The 26538-nt window shown below is 39.3% G+C and overlaps 1 protein-coding gene across 5 annotated transcripts in view; it reads left to right on the plus strand.

Moving 5' to 3' along the window:
* LOC110990322 (cyclin-dependent kinase 5 homolog) overlaps positions 1-26538 on the plus strand; it is a 54196-nt gene that overhangs the window by 10942 nt on the left and 16716 nt on the right. For 3 of the 5 annotated variants that reach the window (XM_022255261.2, XM_022255254.2, XM_087134072.1), the window contains exons 2-4: positions 4211-4306; positions 9462-9508; positions 20177-20422. In XM_022255261.2, coding sequence (XP_022110953.1) covers positions 4211-4306; positions 9462-9508; positions 20177-20422 — 389 coding nt within the window. Of the gene's footprint in view, positions 1-4210; positions 4307-9461; positions 9509-12192; positions 12452-16175; positions 16784-20176; positions 20423-26538 lie in introns of those variants that run through there. The other 2 variants (XM_022255271.2, XM_022255280.2) reach the window with 2 other exon arrangements.

Genomic DNA, 26538 nt, shown 5'->3' on the forward strand with positions numbered 1-26538 from the left:
CAACACCACTCAAACTGCAACACAACTAAAACTGCAACACCTCTCAAACTGCAACACAACTAAAACTGCAACACCACTCAAACTGCAACACAACTAAAACTGCAACACTACTCAAACTGCAACACAACTAAAACTGCAACTAAAAGTGCAACACTACTAAAACACTATTAAGACTGCAACACTACCAAAACTGCAACACTACTCTACCAAAAGTACTTTGGCCTGGGGTTTAATTTGTTGTTTCTTTTGTTGCATACGTGTTTGCAAAGAACATTCATTTGACCATTCATTAAACTAAGCCAGACAAATAACATCTTTATTGTCTGGAAGATATGTTTTAAAGTTAACCTTGTGCACCTCAGCTGTATACATGTATTTGTTTATCCACTTTGCATTTGGTGTAATATTGATTAAATGAAATTAACTTCACGGCCGGCATCCAGATTGGGCCATTTGAAATAAATTTTACATATCGGTATACTTCACGCGCACTGAAAGAAATTGCTGGGATGGGGAATTTTTGAGAGTTTATGAATTACACGCAACTTAATATCCAAAGTGAAATAAGGGGCCCAAGATCAAGCTATAATAGTGTGCATGTACTGTAGATGAAAGCTAGCAAAGGACAAAACATACTTGAAACTAAAAATACTGGCTACTAGTCCGCTGCTTTGCAGTTTTTACCCAGTGTAGAATGTGTTACAAAATACATGTGTCTACAGTGAGACATAAGTCAGGAGACATGAGAAGATTAATGTAATATTGTACCGGGTACACAGAATCAAAATCCCAGTGTTTCCATTTTCCTGTCAGTCAGCGGCACTGTGGATTTGTTGAGGAATTTTACTGGCAAATACACTTTTCATGTATTAGAGAATAAACACTTTTAGAAGATAACCACAGGTATACATGTACGTGTAGGTCTACATGTAATATGAAGAGATCTAGGTAGGTATGAAATCCATTAAGGCGGCAACAAAAACTTAATAGGTGATTGGAATTGTCCTTAGCTTGAGCCTAATACACTGTATGTGCATGCACCCAGTGTAGGGCAGTACAGGTTTCATTCTGGGCATTGTCTGTACCTTGTATATGGATGCGCAAATGAAAGCACTGTATCTTTTCAACGAAAACAAAGATTGACTGAATCATCAACAGTTTTGACAGCTTGTGCAAGTCCGTGAGTACAGTCAGAAATGCAAATAAAACCAAGTGAAAGTTGTGCATGTGTTTCAGTGGATTTGTAAATTACATTTGTTCCAACTGTTTGTGTGCACATGCCCAGAGCGACAGGAATAGAAACCATTCCAAAGGTGTACAGTGTGTATGCAGTCCTGATATAATACCATGAGTTAAGGGGGGTGTTTTACAGCCGCTCAGTGACCACACCCCCCCCACCATGAGACATGATCGAAATGATACAAATAATATCACTGTACTGTACATGTACTGGTAATAGTGCCGAAAGTGTTACATACACATCTGTACTTGTACATGTATGCATCATACTGCAGTTGTTAAAGGTAACAGGATCAGTCTGGGATTCATTGAATGAAATGGCTTTATAGACATACATATGTATATGTGTTGGTGTGCACATGTACATGTTGGTACATTTACAGGTGCAAATGTACATGTACGTAGGCCCTGTTGTAGACGTACTGTTCAGTGTCCTAATAGTTTCCGATAAACTATGTTGTTGACCAAAAGTTCAAGGGTTGTAACACCAACAGAAAGGGTGCAAATTTTTGATATTGACTTGGTTTTTAGTTTGTAAAGGGTTATCTACTCCCTGCACCAGTGCACCCTCGTTGGTGACCAGTGAAGAGTCTAGGGTGACAACTGATTGGTGCAGCTACCCAGTGCAGATGCCAGTGTGCTTCAGAGCTTTGAAATAGCTGGTGCCCACTCAGTGCCAGATGCATGCAAACAAGCATACATGTAGGCTTATACTATCCACACAGGTTGTTTGCTCAGGTTGCCCTATTGAAGGTGTTTCTTGGTAAAATACATGTAGGTCTGTCTCTTTTACGTACACATACTGGTAGGTACTTGTACAGTGTACGTGCAGAGGTGGTCATTGGAAAAAAAAAACAAGAAAAAAAACCTGACATTTTAATGACCATCCTGTAGAAGGTCATGGAAGTAAAAAATGTAATATGGTCGCTGTGAAATTGTAGACCTCACATATTTATTTTCTCCACAAGGGTATGGTACAAATTCTGTGGGGGCCTATTGATCATATATTTTCAATCAATACACTGGTTTGCATTGCCTAGCTCATGGGGAGATGTTTAAGATGCTGCTCAATTTTCCATTTTCTGTGGGGACCAGGAGCAGTTTTGTTAACTGTTTAGGCTGAGTCTAATGAGGGTCAATAGTAAAACCTTTTAGGCAGTATATGGCAGTTAAAAATTATATTTTATTACTATCATTATGTAAGTACAGTGTATTTGTGGTAATGAAACCAAGTATTTCTTGAAAGTATCTCCAGACACTGTAGCTCGCAAGCCTGAAGAAATCTGTAGAGAGGAGAAGTGAGGAGCAGTTACAGTTTTAGAGGTGGGATGACAACCCCAGAGGAATAGTCTGGGTAAAACCCACGGAATCAGGTAGGGACTGAAAACCCAATCCACATGTGGACCGAGCCCGGGAATCCAACCTGGCCGGCAGAGGTGAAACGCGAGGAAAGAAGCACTGTGTCAACCTGATGGGTTGTGCTCAAATGGGAAAAGAACTTGAAAAGATGAGACAAACATGATTTCGAAGTTCATTTAAAAAGATATCATGCATGTATTGCACATGTGCACGTACAGAATTGCAGCTGCCAGTGGTATTGCTGCCAAATGACGAATACTCACAAACCTTGGCTGGGATCCTGTACAAATGGTGGGAACAAAATTTTATTCACCACTGTGCATTATCTAAACTTCTGGCTAATAATCCATATTTGCCAGCTTGTGTTTGTGCCCTTTGGGCTAAACTAAATGTGCAGGCAGGATTCAATTTTTTTCCTGATAAACCAAAGTGTTTCATTGCAGAGTTCATCTGTAGGCAGTATTTGTTGATGGAAATGTTTAATTTGTTTAATACCCAATATGGCTTCTTTCATAACTCTGCTCTTTGGAGACCTATCATATATTCTTCTGAAATATGTTGTGCTTTCAAATCACGTAATTTTTTCCTCGTCTCTGGTTTTGAAAGGAGAATGTACATGTACTAGTACAGCCTGATTGGCATTCAAGCATTGTCCGTAGGTCTGAGCCCTTGCTAGCAGTAGTCCGAATGCCCGTTTGAGACTTCAGGATAGTTACGGTTAATTTGACTTGCTGTACATGTACGGTACTCACATGTAGCAAACGAGTCAGATTTTGTATTCCAGGAAGCTTGTGTCAGTTAACAAACACACACACTGCCAAATGATCCCTGAAATTGAAATGCTAGAGAGAGAGAGAGGAAGTGCATAGACAGTGATGGTAACAGCACAGTCGTGATATCTTCTGGACAAGTTGGTCATGTTCGCTTAGGTTCATACAGGATTCAAGTTAATGCAATATCTAGAACTCTTGAAATCAAAATCCAACTGTGTAAACATGACATTACGAGTATAAGGAAGTTATGCTCAAGCAGCATCAGCCATCCTGTTCATGTCGCAGACCCCTGATTTTGAAGGGGCTTCTCACATCCCCCTTGTGCTGTTTTTTCAACACAAACTTTCTCACCGGGGTGCTTATACTTGTAGGCCTACATCAGCAATGTACCCTGGGAAGGAGCAAATCCCCATTTGTATTCATGTTACTAATTTGGACAAGTAGAAGCTTATAGGACTGTGCAAAAAATACAGAAGAGCTCAAGGGAATGTCTTCCCTATTGGAATGGTTACATACATGCATGCACTTTCCATTTGGTCTGGGGAATTCCAATAGTTTTCAGAGAGACAGGAAATACATGTATAAATGTGAACTGTTTTGAAGGAAGGAAACGGAAAGAAATAACAGGGATGTGGACATAAGAGAACATATATGGTATGTCTGGTATCGTGTTGAAGCTTGCCACTAGATGGTACCATACTGTAAACACTCCTTATTGTATACTTCCGATGCAATTTTTCTTTCTGTGTTTTAAAGAAATACAAGCATGTACCCAAGGATACAAGTTAACTGTAGGTATGAATCTCTCAACTTTTTATTTCAATTTCTGATTTCTCCAGATGATGTCCACATGGAAATGAATGGACCAAAGAATGGCCCAGCAAGCAGAATGAAGCAACTCAAGAAGAGAATCTCACTCAAGAATTTCAGACGATGTAAGTGAAAGTGTGTGGCACTGAAACACATAGGCCCACTGGTTGCTGATGGTACCTGTCGAACCATCTGTTCTGTTTTTTAAATCTGAAGGCAAATTTATATACAATATTTGCAGAGTCCATCGCAAGGTGCCTCGTACTGTGTAATGTGATATTAAATAAACCAGAAGTTAGCTTGGAATCATTCCCAGACATGTCAAGATGCAAACATTATTTTTTCCTCTTCATTTTTATTGGAAACTAATCCATGACAAGTTCTGTTTTCTTGTTGAAAGGGAGGTTATGAATTGAGGGAGAAGCTTTTGAATAATACATGTAACCTCTTCCCAATGGACTAACTGAGTACCCACCATTTTTGTTACGGTGTCGGATGTCTGTGTTTTTGTCTTATCACAAGTTAAAGAAATACAGTCCGTTAAATTCAGAATTTGACCATATATTTTTCTCGCAGCCAAAATCAGTGTAGTACATCTTGTTGAGTTCAACACAAGTCCCATCAAGTCCACCACAAATCCAGCATAAGTTATCCAGTTGAAAGTCAAGTCACAGGCTGTTTAAATGAACTGTGACAAAAGCATTCCTTTGCCATGGTTCACCTCACGTGTATGTGACTGCTCTTGTTAATTGACTCCGTGAAAGGATTTCAAAAAAGACCAGTGATGGACTCGACCACAACTTAAGCCCAAAGGCTAGAAGGATTTATGTGCTGTTCAGTGGCCGCACTACTTCCTTCAGAGGTTACAAGCTTATATATTCCCAACATTGGATGACATTTTTTAAACTTTGTTTTTCCCACACGCTGCTTCTTTTCAGAATTCACTATCATTATCCTGTTTCCCTGCTACATTGCCTACCTGTATGGTACTGCCTGTAGTGGTGAACAAGGGAGAGTAATGTACGTGTAATGTTAGAAGGTTGATGCTTCTTGCATTCATTTTCTTCCAACACACCGGCTTACTGCAGCATTTACTCCGAAACTTCCCATGGCCAAAATTCAAAAGTGGGTCGACTTCGTGTATAAAACATCTGCACCAAAGATTTTAGTCGCAAGATTTGTGGAGCTTTTCCAACATAAATAAGGATGAAGGTCCATTAAGAGCACTCTAAATGACAACCGGACTTATTTATGTCATCCTGGGAATGTTGTTAAGCCTGCAGCACTATTCTGCCTGGGGTCCCGAGGGTAAATCAAGGAAATGAGGGCGGAAATTTATGTTTCAAGAAGTGGGAGGGGAAAACCCCAGAGAACAGTAGGAGTAGTTGCAACCTGCACACTCAGATTGGGAGTAAATGCATTTTGTGAGCTCTGTCTGGAGTGGGTTGGTTTGGAAGTTAACCTGGGTCAGTGTGGGTAGAGGTGAGATATGATGCCCAAGACCTCAAAGACAAGCAGTCTCTTGTCTTCTTTCCGAGGTCAAATGGAACATCAGGCCTCTAGACATCTGAAGTTAATATGCACTGTACATGTAGGCCTATGTTGTCTGGATTTTTGAGGACTCTCAGTACTCATAAGGAAGTCCCCAAAATACAAGGAGATTTGCGCACAAAACACCCAACTGGATTTTTCGCCAGTACCTAATTAATAATGTGCACTAAACACACCACCGGATACATGGCCTTAATTTTTATTCACTCTCAATGGTAAGTCATATTTGCAGACCAATTTGGCCTTGAGGTGGTAACCGAAGTCACTTGGCTTCTCCCCTTTCTGGCTTTCTGTTGTAAAATGTTTAGGAGAGTTCTCAGACTTTGAGCCTGAACCTCAGATTTTTTTGATGACATATTTCGACCCTCATATACTTACATCAAATGTGCGTGCGGAATTATGGATGGATCTAAAAGATCTGGTTCCCATAGTTGGCCGCTTACACTTAAGTGCTAATTCTAATGTCCAAGACATTTTGCTGGGAACTTAGCTAAAATCCTTCAGTACAGTGCCATCCAGTTGCCCTCATGGTTAAGTTGAATAGCGCCCTCTATTTACATGGCACCCATGAGTTACACCTTACTTGTAGATCTGTGGATAATGTGTTCTTCCTGAACAGGGTTTTTTTCAATTGCTTTGGTCAAAATGGGCATGATGTCCTGTAAATATGTAGTGACAGCTGTCAATGATACAATTTTCCATGTAAAGTCAAGTCACAAGTCATTATTTTTCCCAGATCAAGTGTCAAGTCATTTTCTGCTAATTCATGTCAAGATAAAAGTTGGATTTTGTCAAGCCACTATAGTAAGGATTGACACAATACTTTCACACTTTCTCTGACATGTTTCTGTTTTTAAATGTGATGAGTGTAAGCTTTGCAGGACAGGTTAGACTTGTCTGTCACTTTTGCACAGTTAACCAAAATACACAATGAAAGTGCATGGACAGGTAATAGCCTAAGCACAGAGAAAGTTCGGATTTTCAGAGGATTTTTTTTTACAGAGATGTACATTCTTTGCACTTATTTTAAACAAAACCTGGAAAATTCAAGTTGCCATTTTGTTCAAGACATTGAGTAGCAGACATGCTGTAGACACACTGTTAATCACAAAAAAATCAAATTACATTGATAACTTGTGACACTCAGAAAATGGTTTAAAAAGAGCATGTACATACATTGTACATTATATTTTTGCCATTACTAAGCCCCATAACTGTATGGTTGTCCACTCCTGTGCTTGGAATTGAATTGGGCTCTAAAATTCCCTGAAAGTGTTTGAGTTACCATGGATACTTTTCACTCACATACATGTACATGTATCCATTGGGTTTCATATCTGTACCCGCAGAAAGACTTACGGTATAAACTGTCTGATACCTTTTACATCTCTTGCTCTCAGAGGCATAGTGCTAGATCTGTTGCACCTCTGAGCGCTTCTCTCTACAGTATCCGAGTCTTACTCTCGGTTAAATACAGTGGCCGACCTAAGGGAAGGGGGTCTCACCATCAGACGGGGAGAGGGCACACAGTGGATGCACTCTTTTTGGAGGGAACCCGCTTTTGGGCAATCTCTTTCAGTGTCAAATGTGTACAGACATGAACATGTTCATGTACAAGTATTCATAAAAATTGAAATTTCAAATACAGATACCTGGAAGGCACAGATGTTGGAACAGGGTATGTGATCCCAGACCCTGTAGTTGATGCAGAGCATTGCATATGTGCAATGTTTTGCCCCTTACAGTTTCTCTTTTAACTCTTGAAAATAATTGGGATGCATGACTATTTCGTTTCACAATTGTCCACTTGAACTATTGAGCAGTTTCATAAATATTGGTTTTTATGGTATCATGACTCATCGAAGTTGAAAAAATCATGAAATTAATAAAACGAACACACATTCATGTGTTGTGCTTAAAATTAAATGACATTTTTCAATTTGCATCTTTCTGACAATGAAAGAACGCCCTCTTGTGATTGTATATGTGGCAAGTGATGCCTGCCGAATTTGTACAATACTGTACCAGTACATTAGTATTCTGTGTGACTTTTAAATATGAGAGTCCATGTACATGCACATTATATGGAAACTATTCTTTGTACATTGTCGTCACTCCTAAAAATAATTAGTGCCCAGAAATTCTATGATCATATGAAAATTCAGCACAGTGTTTTTGCAAATTAATGCATTGAACTCTGAAATATGTTCAGTTGAAATGTTTTCATTTTATTTTGCCTTTTTCAAAAAATCACTTTTGAAATGTTTCAAATCTAATGCAATATTGTTGCATATGTTTACAATATATATGCCATTACAGAAACCATCCAAACATGCATGCAACAAGCTTATTCCCAAGTGCACGCAATGTAATTTCCTAGTATCATTAATCCATTTTGCATGTGAGATGGCATACCTGCAGCTATGTATACAAATTGGCTGGCCAGCTCCTACCCTCCTCCATGAAACATAAGCGCCATATATCACTTTCGTACTCACAACCACAGCATTAGCCACCCAGCCTGATGTCTTGCCCAGAGCCCGAATCATTGGCCAATTGAGTATAGTGGAGCTTTCCTACTCCGCATATGGATCAGACAGGATTAAGTGGGTTTATCATGACGTTGCATCTCACCATCAGTTTGAGGAGAAGATGGAACAGATTGCAACTGTTTATCCAAATTTTAAGTTGCAATTTTTGTATCGTACTATAATCAGCACACCTCACTCAGTTAAGCTGCCGAGTGCATATTGTCACTGTAAATGCTGCTTTTTGAGGACTGTAGCCAGTGTATTGTGATAAAAGCTCATGTGCTTGACTTCTGGAGATCTTCTCTTTTTATGGAAGTTACCTATCAAAGGGCCCCTGTCTAAGGACCTCTTGAGCTGAGAGCATAACAATACAGAAAAGGAAGAGGTCAGTAAAAAGTTCAGGTAAAATTACACTTAAATTTGGGCTGACTTTGCACCCCCGAAAAAAATACATTGTACAGTTGGTAACGTCTGCCATGAGTACACAAAATGTTCCAACATGGGTTCCATAACAGGCAGTTACTTGTATTATGATTTTCATTTGTAAATGAAATATTGGAGAATGATCATTTTTGTGGACCATCCACTCTTGAATGACTTGTAAAAATGCTTGGATTGTTTGGATTACACAATCATGTCATTTTCTGAAAGAGCATTGCCGAAATTTGAAGTTACATATTTGTAACATGCTTAGCATTTCTTGTGGGCCCCTGATAATCTCCAGAATGCATGCCGCATTTCAAAGCTTGAGCATCTGTAACCAATGTTTCTTCCAAATTCACTATGCACCAGTGAAATGGAAATTTTGTATTGTGGTGTAACAGTCAAAGTTGAAGACTGTTTCCCCATTGTGACCCCCCTGGCAGTTTTCCATTCATGAAACAAGAAACTTGTTAACCATACATGCGCAGCTACCAGATTAATCCAATTTCTCACATGCCAAACTTGTTAAGCAGTCATGGATTCACCATCTGCTTGAAGGGGAAGTGGAGATGGGAAGTTGTCATCTGCTTCTTGCCGCTACTCTGGGCGCATTGCTTCATGGAATGGCAGTGGTCCGTGACGTTCGTGTCATCCCCGAGCATAAATTTCTGCCTGATCACCCTTTGCTGGGGATGTGGCGGTAATTTATCTGTCCTTGGCTCAGCAGTTGAATGCTGAATAATTTTTTTTCACCTGGTTTTGTCTGTCGTTTCAGCGTTCAGTAAGGACAGCACCATAGCAGAGGAAGGATGTCAACATGAGGTAGGTACCATTAGAAATGTATTAAGGAAACAAAACATGAACTGGTAGGTAGTGGTTTTCTCAGTGGTAATCTTCCTTCACTGTTTTTATCAATCATGCTTAATGTGCGTCCTCATTAAATACAATGAGATGAATAACCGATTTCTAATCAATCAAAGTGCATTACCAGTAATTGAATGTCATCTCGTCTCACAATGGTCAGTTAAACAAAAACGTTACGATAGTTGTGATTTCAACTTATGCCGCAGCATCAACCAGCTGTGGCTGGCTGTAGGCTAAGCTAATGCAGTATGTTCCCAGCTCTCTCATACAGTTTCAGATTGATTACGGTAATTTAACAGTAATGCACATTAAGTCACCCAATGTTGTAAGCCATATTTCTTAAAGCAAGTAACATGGTCATCGGTAGTGCATGTGTAGAGTGCATACGTGCATAAATTTTTGAGTTATGAAGTGACAGAAAAGGGCATGATGTAGTGAATTATTGAAATCTGATATGGGGGTGATCTCCTTCAAGTGGTGCGGTAATGGTGTTGAAGGTATCCTAAGGAGGTAATTAATCAAGTTATCAATGTGTGCGATGTAGAAACAGGTGAATGGATTTATCAGACAAGCCTGCAAGCTGATTGGTAGGCAGCATTGACGACATGTATTCAGTGCTCAGAACTTGCAAGTTCAGAGAGTTGTGGTGATTTGTGTGGGTGTGATTTCTTTTACATGTAGGTGTGTGCAACCAGATTTTTCATTGCCCCTCAAAAAAGTTCCGTGGGGGGAGGGCAAAAATGTTTCAAAAATTTTCTGTTTAACCTTTTGTAGCCTTTCTTTGGCTTGAGGCTAAATTTGGTGCTTTTTACATGTTTTCGCAATGAAGAAAATGGAAATAAATCGAGAAATCACTTTCCTTGCCCCTCCTTTGTTGGCTCTTGTTGGGAGGGGCATGGCACCTTTCCCCCAGATCTGCCTTTGCACAGAGGATAGAACTGAACAATAGATTGATGACCACCAAGGACATGAACAAATATTTTGTTCCCTTCGTGGTTCTGTTCCCTGTTGTGCAATAATACAAGTCCATGTACATTGGAGGTACATGTACATGTAGGGTCAGTCCAGTGTGAAGTTGTGTACTGCAGAGTAAAATTCCTCCCAATAACATTAACAGAGAATTTCCTTGCTCTTCTTCAAATTTGCCCCTTGATCAAGTTGGCCTCTTCAACTGCTCTCTGTGGTCATGCACACGAGCCTACTATCAAATTGAACAGTGTGAAGATTTTTGTTCATGAATGCATTTTAATACAGGCCATCCATTTCAGAACATCTAAAAAAACTGTAGGTCATTGCAAATATAAAACATGGAGAATGAAGCTTGTACATTGTGCATCATCTTAACTGGTACATGTTCTAGGCTTACAATACTTGTACACTGTACGTGTAGCTACAGTGTACGTAAAGTACAATCCTTGGCAGGTTTGAGCAATGGCTATTTGTTAACCATTGGTTGATTTTCCCTGATAACCTGTACACAACATACATGTATATCCTAGGTACCAGGGGAAGTTATCCAGTGGTGAACAAGTGATTGTTGCTCAAACTTACCCATGGTACTGCTGTGTGTACATACACATTACATGTACCAGTGTCTCCAGAGCCACGTCCATTTGTTAATGATGATGATTGTCAGAAATAGTTGGGTGCATTCAATCCACTATTTCTGGAGTCAGGATTTCCTTTAGATTGGTGAGACTTTTCACTTTTTTCTTCACAATGACTTTGGTTTTTTGTCATCAGTACTCCAAGGTGACTAGTCTGACAGTCATTGGCCAGGCCCAGTTTCAGGCATGCCTCAGGAGTTGCTCACTAGTGAGAGGTTTGATTTTGCAAACATCATTGAAAATGAGAAAAAAAAAGGGATTCTTTACTTCATTTACCAAAATTCTAAGTGGACTATATTCTTTTGAGCACTTTTACTGCAGTCACGGGGGCATTAAGTGCCACCAAGCGCAAAATAAAGCTGTAAGTCTGTTGCCTTTTCTGGCTTTGGATCATATATTGTAATATCTCTGGGACCTTAGCAACTCGAAGAAGTGGGCTGGTCAGTTTCATAATTTTCCGTCAAGTTTCCTTGTAATTGCATACTTTCATTTTAAATGTAAAAAAAAAAATGCACTGTCAAGTACCGTAGACACTTCACCAAAGTCAGTATGAGGAGTGATGTTCAAAATGAGTAGAAAGAATCTGGTACCGGTAATAAGCAATATGTGCTTTAGGAATGAGGCCTCTTACTGCCCCGCAAAGGCCTCAGGAGATTGGCCAATTTCTTAGAGGCACTTGTTGGGATGCCTGGAGATGGGGCCGAGATGGATATGTAGCATTCTTGAACTGTGCTGTTGCTTTCAGCATCCCAGGGGTCTCATCAGTGAGAATGCTTGACTGTGTGAAAGAACTGGGGCTGACCTACCATGTACATACTTACATTTACATGAATCAGCAGCAGAAATTTATACACATATATGTACATGTACGACCGATATGTACTGCTTTCCTGCTGTACGGTGGGATACACGCACTTGTATATACAGTCAGTTTCCGTCCCTGGTGTATATTGATGCTTGAGATCTGTCACTATAACTCAGGTCTTCTTAACGGTCCATGTAACCACCTAATGTTGAGCATCATACATAGGTGTACATGTAGATTCTTCTATCGCATCAAGGGCTTGTTCTGGCAAGAGCACTATCTGAATTTTGTTTGAGAAATCAGCTTGGTTTGAACTTAAAAGGAACACTTTGCCTAGATGAGGTACATATATTGTACCATGAAGCCAAACCTCAAGTGCTGCCATCTGTTGTGAGGTGTTATTATCAACACTTTATGTTGGTAATCATCACAAATGAGGAGTCACCCAGTCTTACACATGTATGTCGACTTGCAAGCTGCACGTGCATGGTATGTATGCACATTCAGAGGAAATGTCAGTCCGTATTATTTTTCATTCCATATGTTGTTCATTTCTCCTAAATTGATACTCACTTATGTAAGTGCAGTTGGCTACATTAAAACTCTTTGTATCTGTGCTTCAGTTTACACCTTGCAGTTTGGTATAATTACTGGAGGAAAGAGTGGACTTGCAAAAAACAATGCCAGCCACTGTTGTAAAGTCACATGAACTTCGTAAAAGGAAGAGCTATCCTGGTAAACTAAATGAAGATCAAATGTTTTAAAAAGTGAAAAACAGGAAATGACAAGTGGTAGTATATCGACCTTGACTCATTGGTACATGTAAGTACTTGATACCAGGGTGCAGAGGATTCATAGACCTTGACTAAGTACTTCACATACGTATGTTGAAGGTGTACCGGTAGGTGTTTTGCTGATTTTTCCTTTATTGTGTCTTCCCTTTTGTCTGTTACATTTATTTGTATGTATATTGTGTCGGGTGATGCATTCATGAGTTAATACAAAAACTTTCAAGTAAGAGACACAAAAAATTGAAGCCTGTCAACTCTGTTTTGCAAGAATATTCATGATGGTCAAATGGCATATTTTCAAATGTTATTACGTACTATATTTAGTATTTCATTACCAAATACTGTATGTACCAGTAATGTCATTGTGTTGTACGGGCATTTTCAGGTGCCAATGGCTTGACAAATGGGGTGACTATCTTTGCTTTCATGGTATGCACCTGGATGGAGAGAGGCACATAGAGGTATTATTAAAGTGTCCTGCCTAGGTTCGCAACATGTGACAAGCCACTAGATTTGATCTCTCAACTCTACAGGTATCATCGAGAATTACAAACCCTAACCATAAGGCCACAAGGTTCCACACACATTATACTTTATATTTATTACTTGCCATTACAAATGAAAACCTTTTTGTACCATGCTAAAGAGATGACTCCAAATGCATGTATTTTACTGTTCTTTGTTATGATGCTTAATCTTGTCCTGCACAAGTTTCCAGTTGGCACCCTTGCATCACATGACAACCCCAACTTAAAATCCTCACCCCATGTGTTCATATACACTTACAATATCCATTCTTTAGACGAGAATGTGCAAACTATTTTAGACTAAAATGGCTTAAAGGAAAGGGTTGTACAATCCTGGACAAAAATCCAGTCATGTGTTAGAGAGGCGATGATGATGAATAAAGTGTAACCACTAACCAGTGTCGGCATCACTCGAGCCTGCCTCAGGTTGATCTGCATGGACCAACAGGTATTATTGATCGGCCCAAACTCATCCCGTCTTGGAACTAAGAAGCCATTTTGTCAGTCTTCCAACTCTGTCTACATGTTGTACTTGTTTGCATAAACCGGTATGTGTCTAAAACGCTGATAAGCTGATACCTAAAATACCCGTGTTTGATATAAATGTATATGTGAATTATGTGGCGAGGATTGATTTACACAAAAAAGCACCATATAACCTGTCAAGATCATTCAAAATTGAGTGGGGCAGCCTCATCCTCCTACATTGCTTCGTGGTCGGGTGCTTATGCAGCGGTTCTACTCTTTGTTCATGCCACTTACCACCATTGGAGAGCTGGATTTCTTAACACGATCAGGAGCACTAGAAACGTGGCCACAGTACATGTAGCTGCACCTGTGTAAATGTCAGAGTTTGCTAATGCATGTGGCTCTCATGTGTAAGGATATGCAGGGTGTTTTTAATCTGTGTGAATTTCTTTTTCAGTGGAGTGTGTTGAAGCACAGTTAGGAATGAGGTAACCAAGACATTTCAAATGATTATCTGATTAATGTTTGCTTTGCCTGATGGAATCAATAAGACAGTCATTGCTAAAATGTGAACATTTTTTACACATACCAACATCATCTTTTCATCTGTACCAAATACTAGTATTAACCTGAGTCAGCTGATATCCCATGAACATGTACTGGTATCAGATTGCTGTGAGGAAAGAGTTAAGTTCTCTTTACACTCAAAAGAAAATTGCTCCCCGGAGTGTAACGTACACAAACATCTTCAATTCCATGACTCAAAGAAATTGCTGACAAGTCTGTCTTGATATGGAGCTTCTTTTAAAATGTGTACATGTACATCAAAAATTATTTGAGAGGCTTGTTTGAGTGAGCACCTTTATTCTGCTTTAATTAGATTCCCTTGAATTTCATTTTGTTATCTGTGGAAGTCTGGAGGGTAAACCTCTTGAATTGAAAATGTGAAATCTCTAAACAGGGAAGCCATGCATTACTAAATGATGTGATATCTTGAAATAAGTGGTGAGAAAGCAGTCAGTGGAACTCCCCAACCAATCATAATTCCTGCCTTATAGTTTTTTACCGTATTGAAAAAAATTGATTTCCCTGAGAAAACCCGGAGCCCTTCTGAGCTCTGAATGCAAATGGCTTTCCCCCCCTAAATTTGCATTTGAATGGATTACGGTTGGAGCCTTCCTTGTCAACAGTGTCAGTTTGAAGGCGAGACCTGCGCCTTCTTTTAAGTGGTCTGCGTAATGCGAGACCCTATGGACCGCACGCATTGATATTGGGAAATTACAGATTTGTGGTGGAGGCCACTTGTCTGTTGCAGCGATGGGACTTAATGAAAAACCAGCAGTTGCCAAAGCAACTGCCTTCTTGGAAGGGTGTTGCTTAGAAACATTAATTGATGCTTGACTGTAAGCACATTTCATACAGCTTAGGGTAACACACTTTGTTCTTCACCCTGCTCAAAATGTGTACTTTGACATGATGGGGTTTGATACTGATTTCTGTACCATAAACGGCATACCACTCAAGGCCAATTTTATAGGAAACCATACTTAAATCTGAACCCAGACAGTTCAAAGGAAAAGGATTTTACAACTGAGTTTTCCTCTCCGAACAAGATACATTATATTAATGAGGGTTGTAAGGGCCATGGAATACAGTATCATTTGAATAGTAATTTAAGTCTGGGCTGAAAGATTTTTAGTCATTAAAATAGTAAACTTGTTATGAATTGTTTACATTATTTTCTGAGAGACACAGCATATGGTAATCAAATTTCCAAAATTGTAAAATCTGACTCGTGTTCAATAATAAGCAGTAAAGAAAATCCCATGATAGCATGATTTTGGTTATAAATTTTCTTTGAGGTTGCTGATTACCTTATACATGTAAATGTCACGACCCCTCTGACTGTAGAAATCAATGCATTGTGGTGTATGTATGCGCAAATGGTTTGTTAAGTTCCTGCATGCATTTATTTTTCACATTTTACACAAACGCACTGGCACGTCAGTTGATCACGTTTGTGCGTGTGTTTCAGCTTGACTTCCTGCTGGGAAAGAATTGCCGTACATGCAGGTCCTTTTTGTATTCTCAAGGGGTTGAAATATCGTAACCCTGACCATAAGGTGAAGTGAAACTGGTAGCCTGTCACTGACTGCCCCCAAGGCCTTCAGCCTTAAATGCTGATTTAAGAAAAAATTGTTTATAAATTTTGAATAAGTGGAGAGTGATTTTGGTTTGTCACTTTTATGTAGAGAGGTCTTGGCACTGAAATTGGTGGTAAATTGATTTTGAGCTGCAACTTGCATACTTTGGAAACAATTGGCTGAATTTATGAGCTGGATTTTGCCTGCAACATCAATGCTTTATCATGACTGACTGACCACGTCATCCACTTACTGTATATACAGTACATGTACCTAGCTGGCTATACACCTAGGCATCACCGTGATTTCTTGCTGTGAGGTTGCATGATCCCTTGTGTAGTCCCTCTCTGCAATACTTCTGGCATCCACATGATCTCCCTCTAGTGCCGCTGTTTGAGCTTGTCATCAATTAACAAGAACTGGGTCTTTTGAGCCCTGGGAATTCCCTGTGCTACAGTGCTTCAAGGGAATGTTTTCATCAGGTTGAGCTGATGGAAGGCACTCTTCCATCAGCCATTGAATTGTAAACCATGTATGTGGCACTCCCTGTGTGATGCTATTATTGTAACTTCAGCTGGGCGGAAAAAAAAAGAATTCAAATATGGAACTGCCTGCTCAGTGTGTCGTAATTGGATGGTGATTGGTTGAAGCCCCTGATTTGGGAAAAAGTCATCCCACAGACACTAAGAAGTGCAGCCTTTAGTGTTCTTCTGTTCATTAGTACAACAGGGTGATATTTCATACTGGGTGGATTTAAAAAAAATTGAATTGAGTGTGACGAATGTCTTGCGACTTTGATTTCTGGCTTGAAAGACTCTGATGAGAAAGATGGGATCTTGCTATGCTGGAGTGTACTCTCAGAAGGTGCAGGTACATGTACCATATGTGCAGGTAAGATTGTGATATTGATTTGTTGGTAATTTACGTATGGTTAATTCCAGAATTAGGGGTCCATTTTTTGTGAGTCCTTGTCATATCTGACATACGATTTATAAGTTTAGAACGCTTTTTCTAATTTCCAAGAGTGATGAATTAATGCAAATTACCCGCCAAGCAAATAGTAATAGTTTGAAATCAATATACAGTGATATTTCCATGTCAAATAACAAAGGTCAAATGTAACAGGGACACAAAAATGTCACATTTATGGACCCCTACTTTCTGGAATTACCCATATGCAGGCACGGACATGTATAGTGCTTAGACAGAGCAGTACCCTGAATGTCAAAAGGAACTGGTCTTCACTCTATGCTGACAATATGACTGCACTTCCTTCATTCTCACCCAGGATGGTCACCATCCATGTACGGTCAAATGCAGATTAATGGACTTGTCACACTTTTGCTTCTCATTGCAGTTTACTGTTTCTGAGCAATTGTTGCTAATGAGGGGCATTGGTGTCCTGAGAGATAGGGTTTTTCCAGAAGGATTCATTCTAACATACTTGCTGTCAATGCTAAATTTGGCTGACGAGAGATAGGTTGGACAGGAAGGGCCAAGCCTGTACGACAGTGTTGTTTGGAAGACTTGCAGGACAGCGTATGAGTGAAAACAACTTTATTGATGCATGTATGGTACAGTGTTGTATGGAAGCATTAAAATGTACCAGTACGTGTAGTACAAAAGAAATGAAACAAATGATAACACAAGAATATCTGTCAGTGTGAAGAGATTCTTCATCCAAAAATCGTCAACACTTGGGAAACATTGCAATGAAGGGAACAGGTATACATTGTATAATGGGCCAGTTCAATGTTTCAAACAGCCGAGGTCTTTTCGGAACAGAGCGGCACGTGATGAGTCAGCTTATGGCTGCACAGATAGGCTATCACGCTCGCGAACATGTTCCCGAATAGCGTCACACTGCGCATGCGCTGTTGGAATACCCAACTGGCTCATGCATGTCTTATTACTCTCTCATACTGCAAACCTAACAGCATGTAATCCTGGTACCAAATGCTATGCATGCAGGTTTTATATGCATGAACTTGTATGTTCAGTGGTTACATTTCCATACAGGTACTTTATTTAAAAAAAGGAAAAAAGATGGAAGAACTCCATTTAGCTTACTCCACACAGTCGTAGCCAGTGATGAATTTCTATGAAAGACATCACATGTATTTTCAGTACTGTTTTGCATAAGTTAAAGCTCTGTGTGTGTATGCTTTAGAAGGGACCAAGGCTCGGTTGTAAAAATACATTTTTCTGGAGGGGAGAAATATTTGCAACTAAATAACTACTAAATAACTAAACAACTAAACCTGTGTGCTTGGAAATGGTTCTATGAAAATTCAAATTAGCACTCACACAAGTGTCCCTGAAGCAAGGCCTTTCAATGTTCCCTGAGGGCTACACATGTACATGTAGTGAACTGCTTTTCTTGCCAGAATTATGTGTGTATTGTAAATTATCAGTAGTGGCAAAATAAGAGGGATAACTGTCCATGGAAGTCACAGGCAGTGTGAGGAGTGAACAACAAGGCACTCGGTATTAAAAGGGCCTATTGAGAATGAAGAATATGTACATGTATTATGTAATGGGTTCAACTTTAATGTACATGTACTTGTTCTTGTGCTTTGCAATGTACCCTTATGATAGTAAAAAGTATATGTACATGTACAACATTGTATTGTATTTTATTCTCTGGTTTGTAGGTTGGGCAGAAGAAATTACGCTGTAATATGTTGTCACAGTCAAATAAACCTCCTTCCATTGTATTTCACTGTGTGTGAACTGCTGGAAGTTAGAAAATTATATATCCTGTATCAAAATTTGCACAGGGCACATACAGTGTACAATATGGACCATCTACTCAAATTAGTGAAGTCCACATGCTATACCATATGTACAAGTACATGTACATATACATTGTAAATGGTGCACTGCTCAGAAATATGCCAGGGCTAAATACTAGCAGGGAGGTTCCCAAGCCACAACTTTGTTCTTATTATACCGGGATTAAATTATAATTTTCTAATTATATATTGAGCGCCCTAAATGTTTTCCTTGATCATTAAGATCTTTATCAGTGCCATCCCAACTCCATGAAATGAAGAAAAAGTAAAGGACCCAGGTGTCTAAATAAATAAATTTCAAATCTTGAGAGCATTTTGACAAGGTAACATGCTCATTTGTGATGTATGGCCACCTGGGTCCCCTGTCATAGTTCCTGGGCAAACATTCATTGGTTGAATGTTGGAAAGGGAGGACAGAAAACAAGCCTACATGTATATTGACCTGTTTTGAAGTGCCATGCATGAATTGCAGCATGCCGTAATCAGGTTTGGGATCCAAGCCAAATCTAGCGACATGGCTAGATTACATGTGTGTCTCTCGATCAAATAACCATTGCGCCATTTTTCAGTGTCTTTTAGATCACAGTTCTAGGATGGCCGTCATCTCTTCATCAGCCCAGTTCTTCAACACAAATAACAATGATTCCCCAGATTTACACTGCATGTGTTACCCAACATCCACTACCAACATTTCTTCCACCCTTGCTGTTTGAAAGTGCATTGCTGCGAGTTCTTGACCAAAACTTTCTTGGCATTGTTAGATTTTGTACCACACAGGCACTTGTGTGGGAGTTCAGCTGACAGAAAAACATATTGTGAAATATTGGAGTTTTGTTAAATTTACTTTTTGTGCGTATAAAATTTTTTCTCAATTTCCTCATGGAAATTGCATGATTTTTTTGTGGTTTGTCCAGAATAGCTTTCTAGAATGGAAATCGCCGAAACTTTTCCCAATCATACAAGAATAGGATGATGTCATCATTGCTTGGATAGGCAACCTACGTTTACATGTATGCATGATCTGGCAATGTCACTAGTTAAAGCCGTGATCACCGTCCTGATAATGAACATGTTTGATGCCGTGGTAACCATCACTGTGGCATTTTACAGTAAATGAATTCTGACCTACATTGGAGATGCATAAAGCAAGCTTATTTTTTTGCCAATAATTTCAGCCTGCCTAGTCTATTAAGTGTGTATGTAATTCTCGAAATTGTCATACTTTGGCTTGCTCTTACAGGAAAATATTAACATAAACTCATTCTGTGGAACACGCTTTGCCTTTTAAATGTAGTGTGCTCTGTTTATCTCTCATTATGTGATAAAGGAGCTCTATTTGTGTATTTGGAGTGTTTCGAAGAGTTTGTGTTAGTGTTTCATAAATTACGAGTTGACGGAGGGGTTTGTCCCAGAATGACACATTGGTACAGACCTTGTAGTTTTATCGTCCTGAATCACATTTTGTGTCTTACTTTACCCTCCTTTCTAGAATGGCACACTGTCTCCCCCTGAGGACTCTCGACTCCCGCTCTCTCCAGACTCCATCGCAATCCTGGTCCAGGGCTGTTCCGACGCCGAGCCCACCGACAGGCTAGAGGTGCATCCGACTATCCGCCGGTTCTGCTCAGCCAACGAAGGGATGTTGGGCCCCAACGATGACCTGCTTGTGGAGCTGGAGAGGACGCGAAGTAAAGATGACTACGTGAGGCCCAGGCCGGTCAGCATGAACTATGCGGTCAGTGTTCAAGTTACTATTAGTACTCACATGGCAACCGCCATGGTATTTTGATGACCAAAAGAACAATACCTATAACAACGAAAGTACATGTACAATTACCTGTATAACCATAGCAACCACATAATTACATGTATGTTTGACCACTGGCATTGTGTGCAAAGGCATATTGGCACTGCATGTGCTGGGTTCAAAAATTTCGTATAGATGATATTTGGAAAAGTGCGGGTAGCTTTTCAACAAATTTCTTAATTCTTCTCCTCACACTGTTTCTATTCCAAGAAAAACTTTTCCCAAAGTGATTTCCTACAAGTGGGAAAAGATTTTCACACCTTGCGAAATACATGTATGAGTGTCCCACTCCAATTCACAGTATTAACTTTCAGGTGTAATGTACTGTACATGTGCTAAGTTAAAGCAATGCCTGGTATGCCATGAGTCTATCCGGCATTAAAACATCATGGCCCACATCAGAATAGTGATCGTTAAATGTACGTGTATTTTGATTTTAAATGCTTTTGATAATACCCCTGTCTTCCATTCACCTGCACCGGTAGCTTGAGCAAAGAATTAAGGAAGAGGCCATACCTGCTTGTTTTAAATTAACCATGTACATACATGTACACCGGTATACAGATACATGAATGTCAAATGCCAAAGAAGAAAACCAAGGGAGTTGGTGTATATATACATGTACATGTTACAGTCAGCTGATACATATGTACATGTATGTACTGGTAAGTGCAACTACACAGTTGGCAGTGGATGCCTTCAGCATGAACCCCCCCTCCCCCATGAACCTCCTGGAATTGTCATCATTTGAACAGCACCACATAGAATAGTCATCATCATCCAGGCATGCCCATCACCCCAGTCCAGATGACATTTCTTGTTAACCTTTAATAAAATTTTCATCCAATCAGGGGGGAAGCTAATCCCATGGGATCAAGTTCTTAACCCCAACCCCTTGTGGTTTTTTTTTTGCTTAGAGCCTCCGATCAACCGCTTTTTGCCACATGGATACTGGTATTGGTGTGTCGCATGTACATGTACATGTACATGTATTAACACTTTGAAGGGATTCAGCCCTCATTCAGGCATGGCACAGGTGGATACATGTACATTGTATATTAAATTAACCACTTTCTTGTCACCACTGGGGCCTCAGCTCGATTCCCTGCCTGGGCCATGTGTACATGTTCCCTGTTACATGTACACTGTACGGGTTTGTATGTACATGTTAGTGGAGATGGTGGTTGATTTTTCTCCTGTGCTGCTAGGGTTTTTTCTGTGTTCACCAGTCCCCCACACAAAATCAACCTATCGATCTCTGGCCATGCCCTATTGCCAGATACCGTACATTGCATTTGAATGTTAACAATGTAAATTGGAGTGGGGAATTTTGTAAAGAGAATTCACCTGCACATTCACTCTCAAATTTCACAATACATGAAACAATTTCCAACTTGTGTGAAAATCTGACAATTCTGTCCCCACCTGTGTGAAAATCTATGACAATTCTTTTCTCACCTTTGTGAAAATTTATAATTCTTTCCTGTGTATGTGAAAATCTTTGATGATTCTTTTCTCACATGTGAAAAGGTCTGTGAATTCTTTTCATTCATCAGAAAATCTGTGAAAATCTTTTCCCACTATGAAGAATCTGTGAAAATCAACTCTTTTCCCCCTTGTAAAAATATCTATGACAGTTCTTTCCCTACTGTGTAAATATCTACATGTATTATGACAATTCTTTACTAACTAGTTGTTTCATCACCTGTGTGAAAAATCTATGACAAATCTTTCCCCACCTGTATGAAAAGCTAAGACAATTCTTTTCCCACCTGTGTGAAATCTGTGACAAGTCTTTTCCCACCTGTTAAAGTCTGGGACTTTTTTCCTTCTTGTCCAAAAATCTGTGTAAATCTTTTCCCTCTATGGAAAATCTGTGAAACTCAATTGTTTTTACACTTTCGGGGAAATCTATGGCAGTGCTTTGCCCACTTATCTGAATATCTATGATAATTCTTTTTCCACCTCTGTGAAATTTCCTGACAATTCTTTCCCACCTGTATGAAAATCGATGACAGTTCTTTTCCCGCTTGTGTGAAAATCTATGACAATTCTTTTCCCACTTTTTAAAAAAATCTATGACTATTCTTTTCCCACTTGTAAGAAAATCTATGACAATTCTTTTCTTGCTTTGTGAAAATCTATGACAATTCTTTGCCTGCTTTGTGAAAATCTATGACAATTCTTTTCCCACTTTTGGGAAAGTCTGTGGAAGTCTTTACCCTTGTCAGAAAATCCTTGTGTGAAAATCTATGATAATTCTGTCCCCACTTGTGTGCAAGTCTGATGACTCTTTTCCCACCTTTGTGAAAATCTATGACAATTCTTTTCTCACCTTTGTGGGAAAGTCTGTGAAAATCTTTACTTCTTGTCAGAAAATCCATGAAATCTTTTACCACTATGGAAAATCTGTAAAAATCTATTCTTTTCCCACTTCTACATATGACAGTTCTTTCCCCACTGTGTGAATATCTATGACAATTCCTTTCCCACTTATGTGAATATCTGTGACAGTTCTTTTTACACTTTGTATAAGTCTTTGACAATTCTTTTCCCACCGTGTGAAAATCTGTGACAATTTATTGTTCACCTGTATAAAAATTGATAATTTATTCTTTTCCCACTTCGTAAATCTGACATTTCTTTTCCCACTTCTGGAACAGTTTGTTAGAATCTTTTCTTTCTTGTCGGAAGATCTGTGAAAATCTTTTCCCACTATGGAAAATCTTTGAAAGTCAGTTGTTTTCGCACTTGTGGGAAAATCTGTGAGAGTTCGTTTCCCACTTGCATGAATATCTATGACAATTCTTTTTCCAACTGTATGAAAATTGATGACAGTTCTTTGCGCACTTGCATGAATTTCTATGACAATTCTTTTTCCAACGCCATGAAAATCAATGACAGTTTTTTTACCGCCTGTATGAAAATCAATGACAATTCTTCTCCCACTTTGTGAAAATCTGTGACAATTCTTTTCCCACCTGTGGAAATCTTTTCCCACTTTGGGATTTGTTTTCAACTATAAAACCTTTGAGAATTTTTCCCATTTTTTTGAAAATCAGAAAAGTCTTTCCCCACTTGTGGGAAAATCTGTGGAAATCTTTTCCCACTTTGAGAAAAAGTGAAAACTATGAAATAAAAACTGCACTCCTGGGAAGTGAAAAAGTGTGAAGAGAATTTCCCATTCCCAGGTCAACTGTCACTTGCAATGTGCATGTACATGCACTCTAGGGCTGAGTCAATTTGAATTATTCACTAGTCCAATATTCAACCTTCAATTCGATCGAATATCTGAATATTTGGTCGTACCAACCTGCAGATTGTTGATGAACAAACCATACACAAAATCAGTTGCAATGCTTGCACACAATTATACATTATAATCAAAATAATAGCTTCTCACGTCTAGGAGTATCTCCAGCCTTGATTTAGCAAGATTTAACAGATGAACAATACTTCTTACCCAGTTAGATATTTCTATTTCTTTTAAAGTGTTTATTTAATAATTTACTTTTTAAATCTTTGAACGATTTCTATCGCTTTTCATTTCATAGTGCAATTCTTCTCAATTAAAACAAAGAAACTATCCCATTCCCTTTCATGATTTTTGCATTCGAATATTCAAATTCGGAAAATAATATTTGAATATTCGATTATGATAGAATATTCAGATATTTGGCACAGCCCTAATGTACTCTACATACTGGTACATTCATGACATTTGTGGCTACCCTTAAAGTTCCTTAATGTGCATAAGCCTAGACCACGTTGTAGTGTCTGTCATTTCTTAGCCTCGGGGCTGCAAGGATGATCAACCCTGTGGTAAATACATGTGAATAAATAAAAAAATTAGTGAAAGGTGAGGATTAAAAGGGCTTAATACCCTACATGTATACACAATTTCTAATGCATTTTTGCATATCTTTGCATATCTATAATTTCTTTTAACACTTTTGTGAAGGGGAATAAGATGACAGTAAATGTACCTCTCTTCTAATATTGCACACCAAATTAAAACAAAGTGGCACCCTTTATTCTGCATTAAAACGCACATTTACCGGTGGGATGACTGCTAATTATCCTCACCAAAACACAGACTGTCAACTGCACTGCACTTGGGAGTTTGGGAGTGTGATGTCTTTGTTTCGCACTTGAAGTTGTTTCCTGTACAGTTTAAATTCATCAACAGAGTGAGAAGACTTGTGCTGAACGAAAGACAACAGTTTGAGTAATCTGTCTTGCTCACAAAGACAGATGGGAACCCCTTAGATTACATCATGTGTAATGTCTTGTACCGCATGTATGAGCCTTTAAAGTACAGTGTGGACTGTGAACGAAACAGCACCACATAATGCAGGTTGTATGAACCTTGTGTGGACTAAGCAGGGTCCACACAGGGTTACCCTCTTTCTCAGAAACACCTTTAGAGACATTTTGGGATCAGGGTTATCCACCACAAAATGAAGCGGAAATCATCCTAAAAATTCTAGCTTGAAATGATGTGCACAATTCAAGGAAAATGAGTATTTTCACCGAGTTTTGTTAACCTCAGGAAAACAAAGGAATGTCCACATAAGGTAGGCAACACCGATGTGCGCGTGTGGGTGAATGATGGGTGTGTGTACTGTTACCTGTGTACCGGGTATTTTTGTCTGATTGAACCATCTTCAGCAGAAATTACATCTGACACTGTTGGACGTTGTAACTGTTGTGATTGAAAAAAATTGAATAAACGTTCATTCTTCACCAACGATATAAAAAAGGAGTCTGCGAAGATCGCAATCAAGCTGGCACATCAGCCATAAGGTGTTGCCAGGCAACAATCTGGATGTCACTTGATGACTTTAAAGAGGTTCCCACACATACACATAGAAGTACATGAGCATGCATTCATGTTGTAGCACGTGCTCTCGCAGAGGGAATTGATTCTACTGTGATGTTTCGCCATGCGTGATACTCGAGATGGAACCTGTGCCTGCTTGCTTGCTCATCATGCATTCTGAATAGGATGCGTGCACCATTGAAAAGTGAAAAGGGATCTGTAATTTGCCATGCCAGTAGCTGATTCACCATCTTGTGCACAACATACAGAGCTACACGTAGATGTATTTGTGAGCATAGAGCTCAGAAGTAATGAGCACTTTACCATTTCATGTGACACAGGTTTTCATATTCTTTCCACCTGTTCAATGAAAAATTCAGTTGTAGCTTTTTTAAATTTCCCATTTCATGATTTGAAAAACATATTCTCTGCAAAGCAAAAACAGAACTTTTGAAATGCTGCTTCACGATTGTTTAACTGCAGAGGAACCTTTGGCAAAGCTGTGGTGGAGGCAACTTATTGCACCTTGTAATTGTGGAGAAAAAGCAGTTACATGTGTAATTTAGCAGTACTTAATCCTGCAGTCTCAATATTAATCCACCCCCCCTTTGGGGTACATGTGTAGGCTTAATGATGCTCTCCCTGAATGAATTCTGAGAACACTGAAATAGTTGTACCGGTTTCACAATTGCACACGTAGTATGTGTAACCATTGGGGTACACATGCACAAGTGTTGCCACGGAGAAGTCATTTTTTCAGGTGTACATCCACAAAAGCAAGGCTGCCTCGCCACCATACATGTACATGTAATTGCATTTGAGCACACTATATGGTGATGGACATCTTTGGAATATTTTTATAAATTGGAACCTTCTATGAAGTAGAAGAAAGAATCAAAGGATCACTTAATATTGCTATTTGGTATACACACTCACCGGTATATAAATCTTCTTCCCTGACAAACTTGGGAATTGTATGTTAAGGTCTCTGATTACCATTTCCCACAATGCACTGCAAAAATGGCAAAATCTTGGTGGTACACTGTGGTGTGTATCACCTGTGTATGAAACAGTGGGAATTGTGGCTAAATACACATTGTGTGCCCCTTGAATCATATCACTTCCCTTAATGATATTACTTAGAATGACATAAGCCTGTTGGTTTTGTCTTTCGTTAGAAATGTCCTTGGCATTGCTACTTGCTTAAGTGTCACAACAGGAG

This window comes from Acanthaster planci, linkage group LG03, assembly GCF_054643075.1.
Source record: "Acanthaster planci isolate LZ-2023a linkage group LG03, COTS_SCS, whole genome shotgun sequence".
NCBI classification, from domain to species: Eukaryota; Metazoa; Echinodermata; class Asteroidea; order Valvatida; family Acanthasteridae; genus Acanthaster; species Acanthaster planci.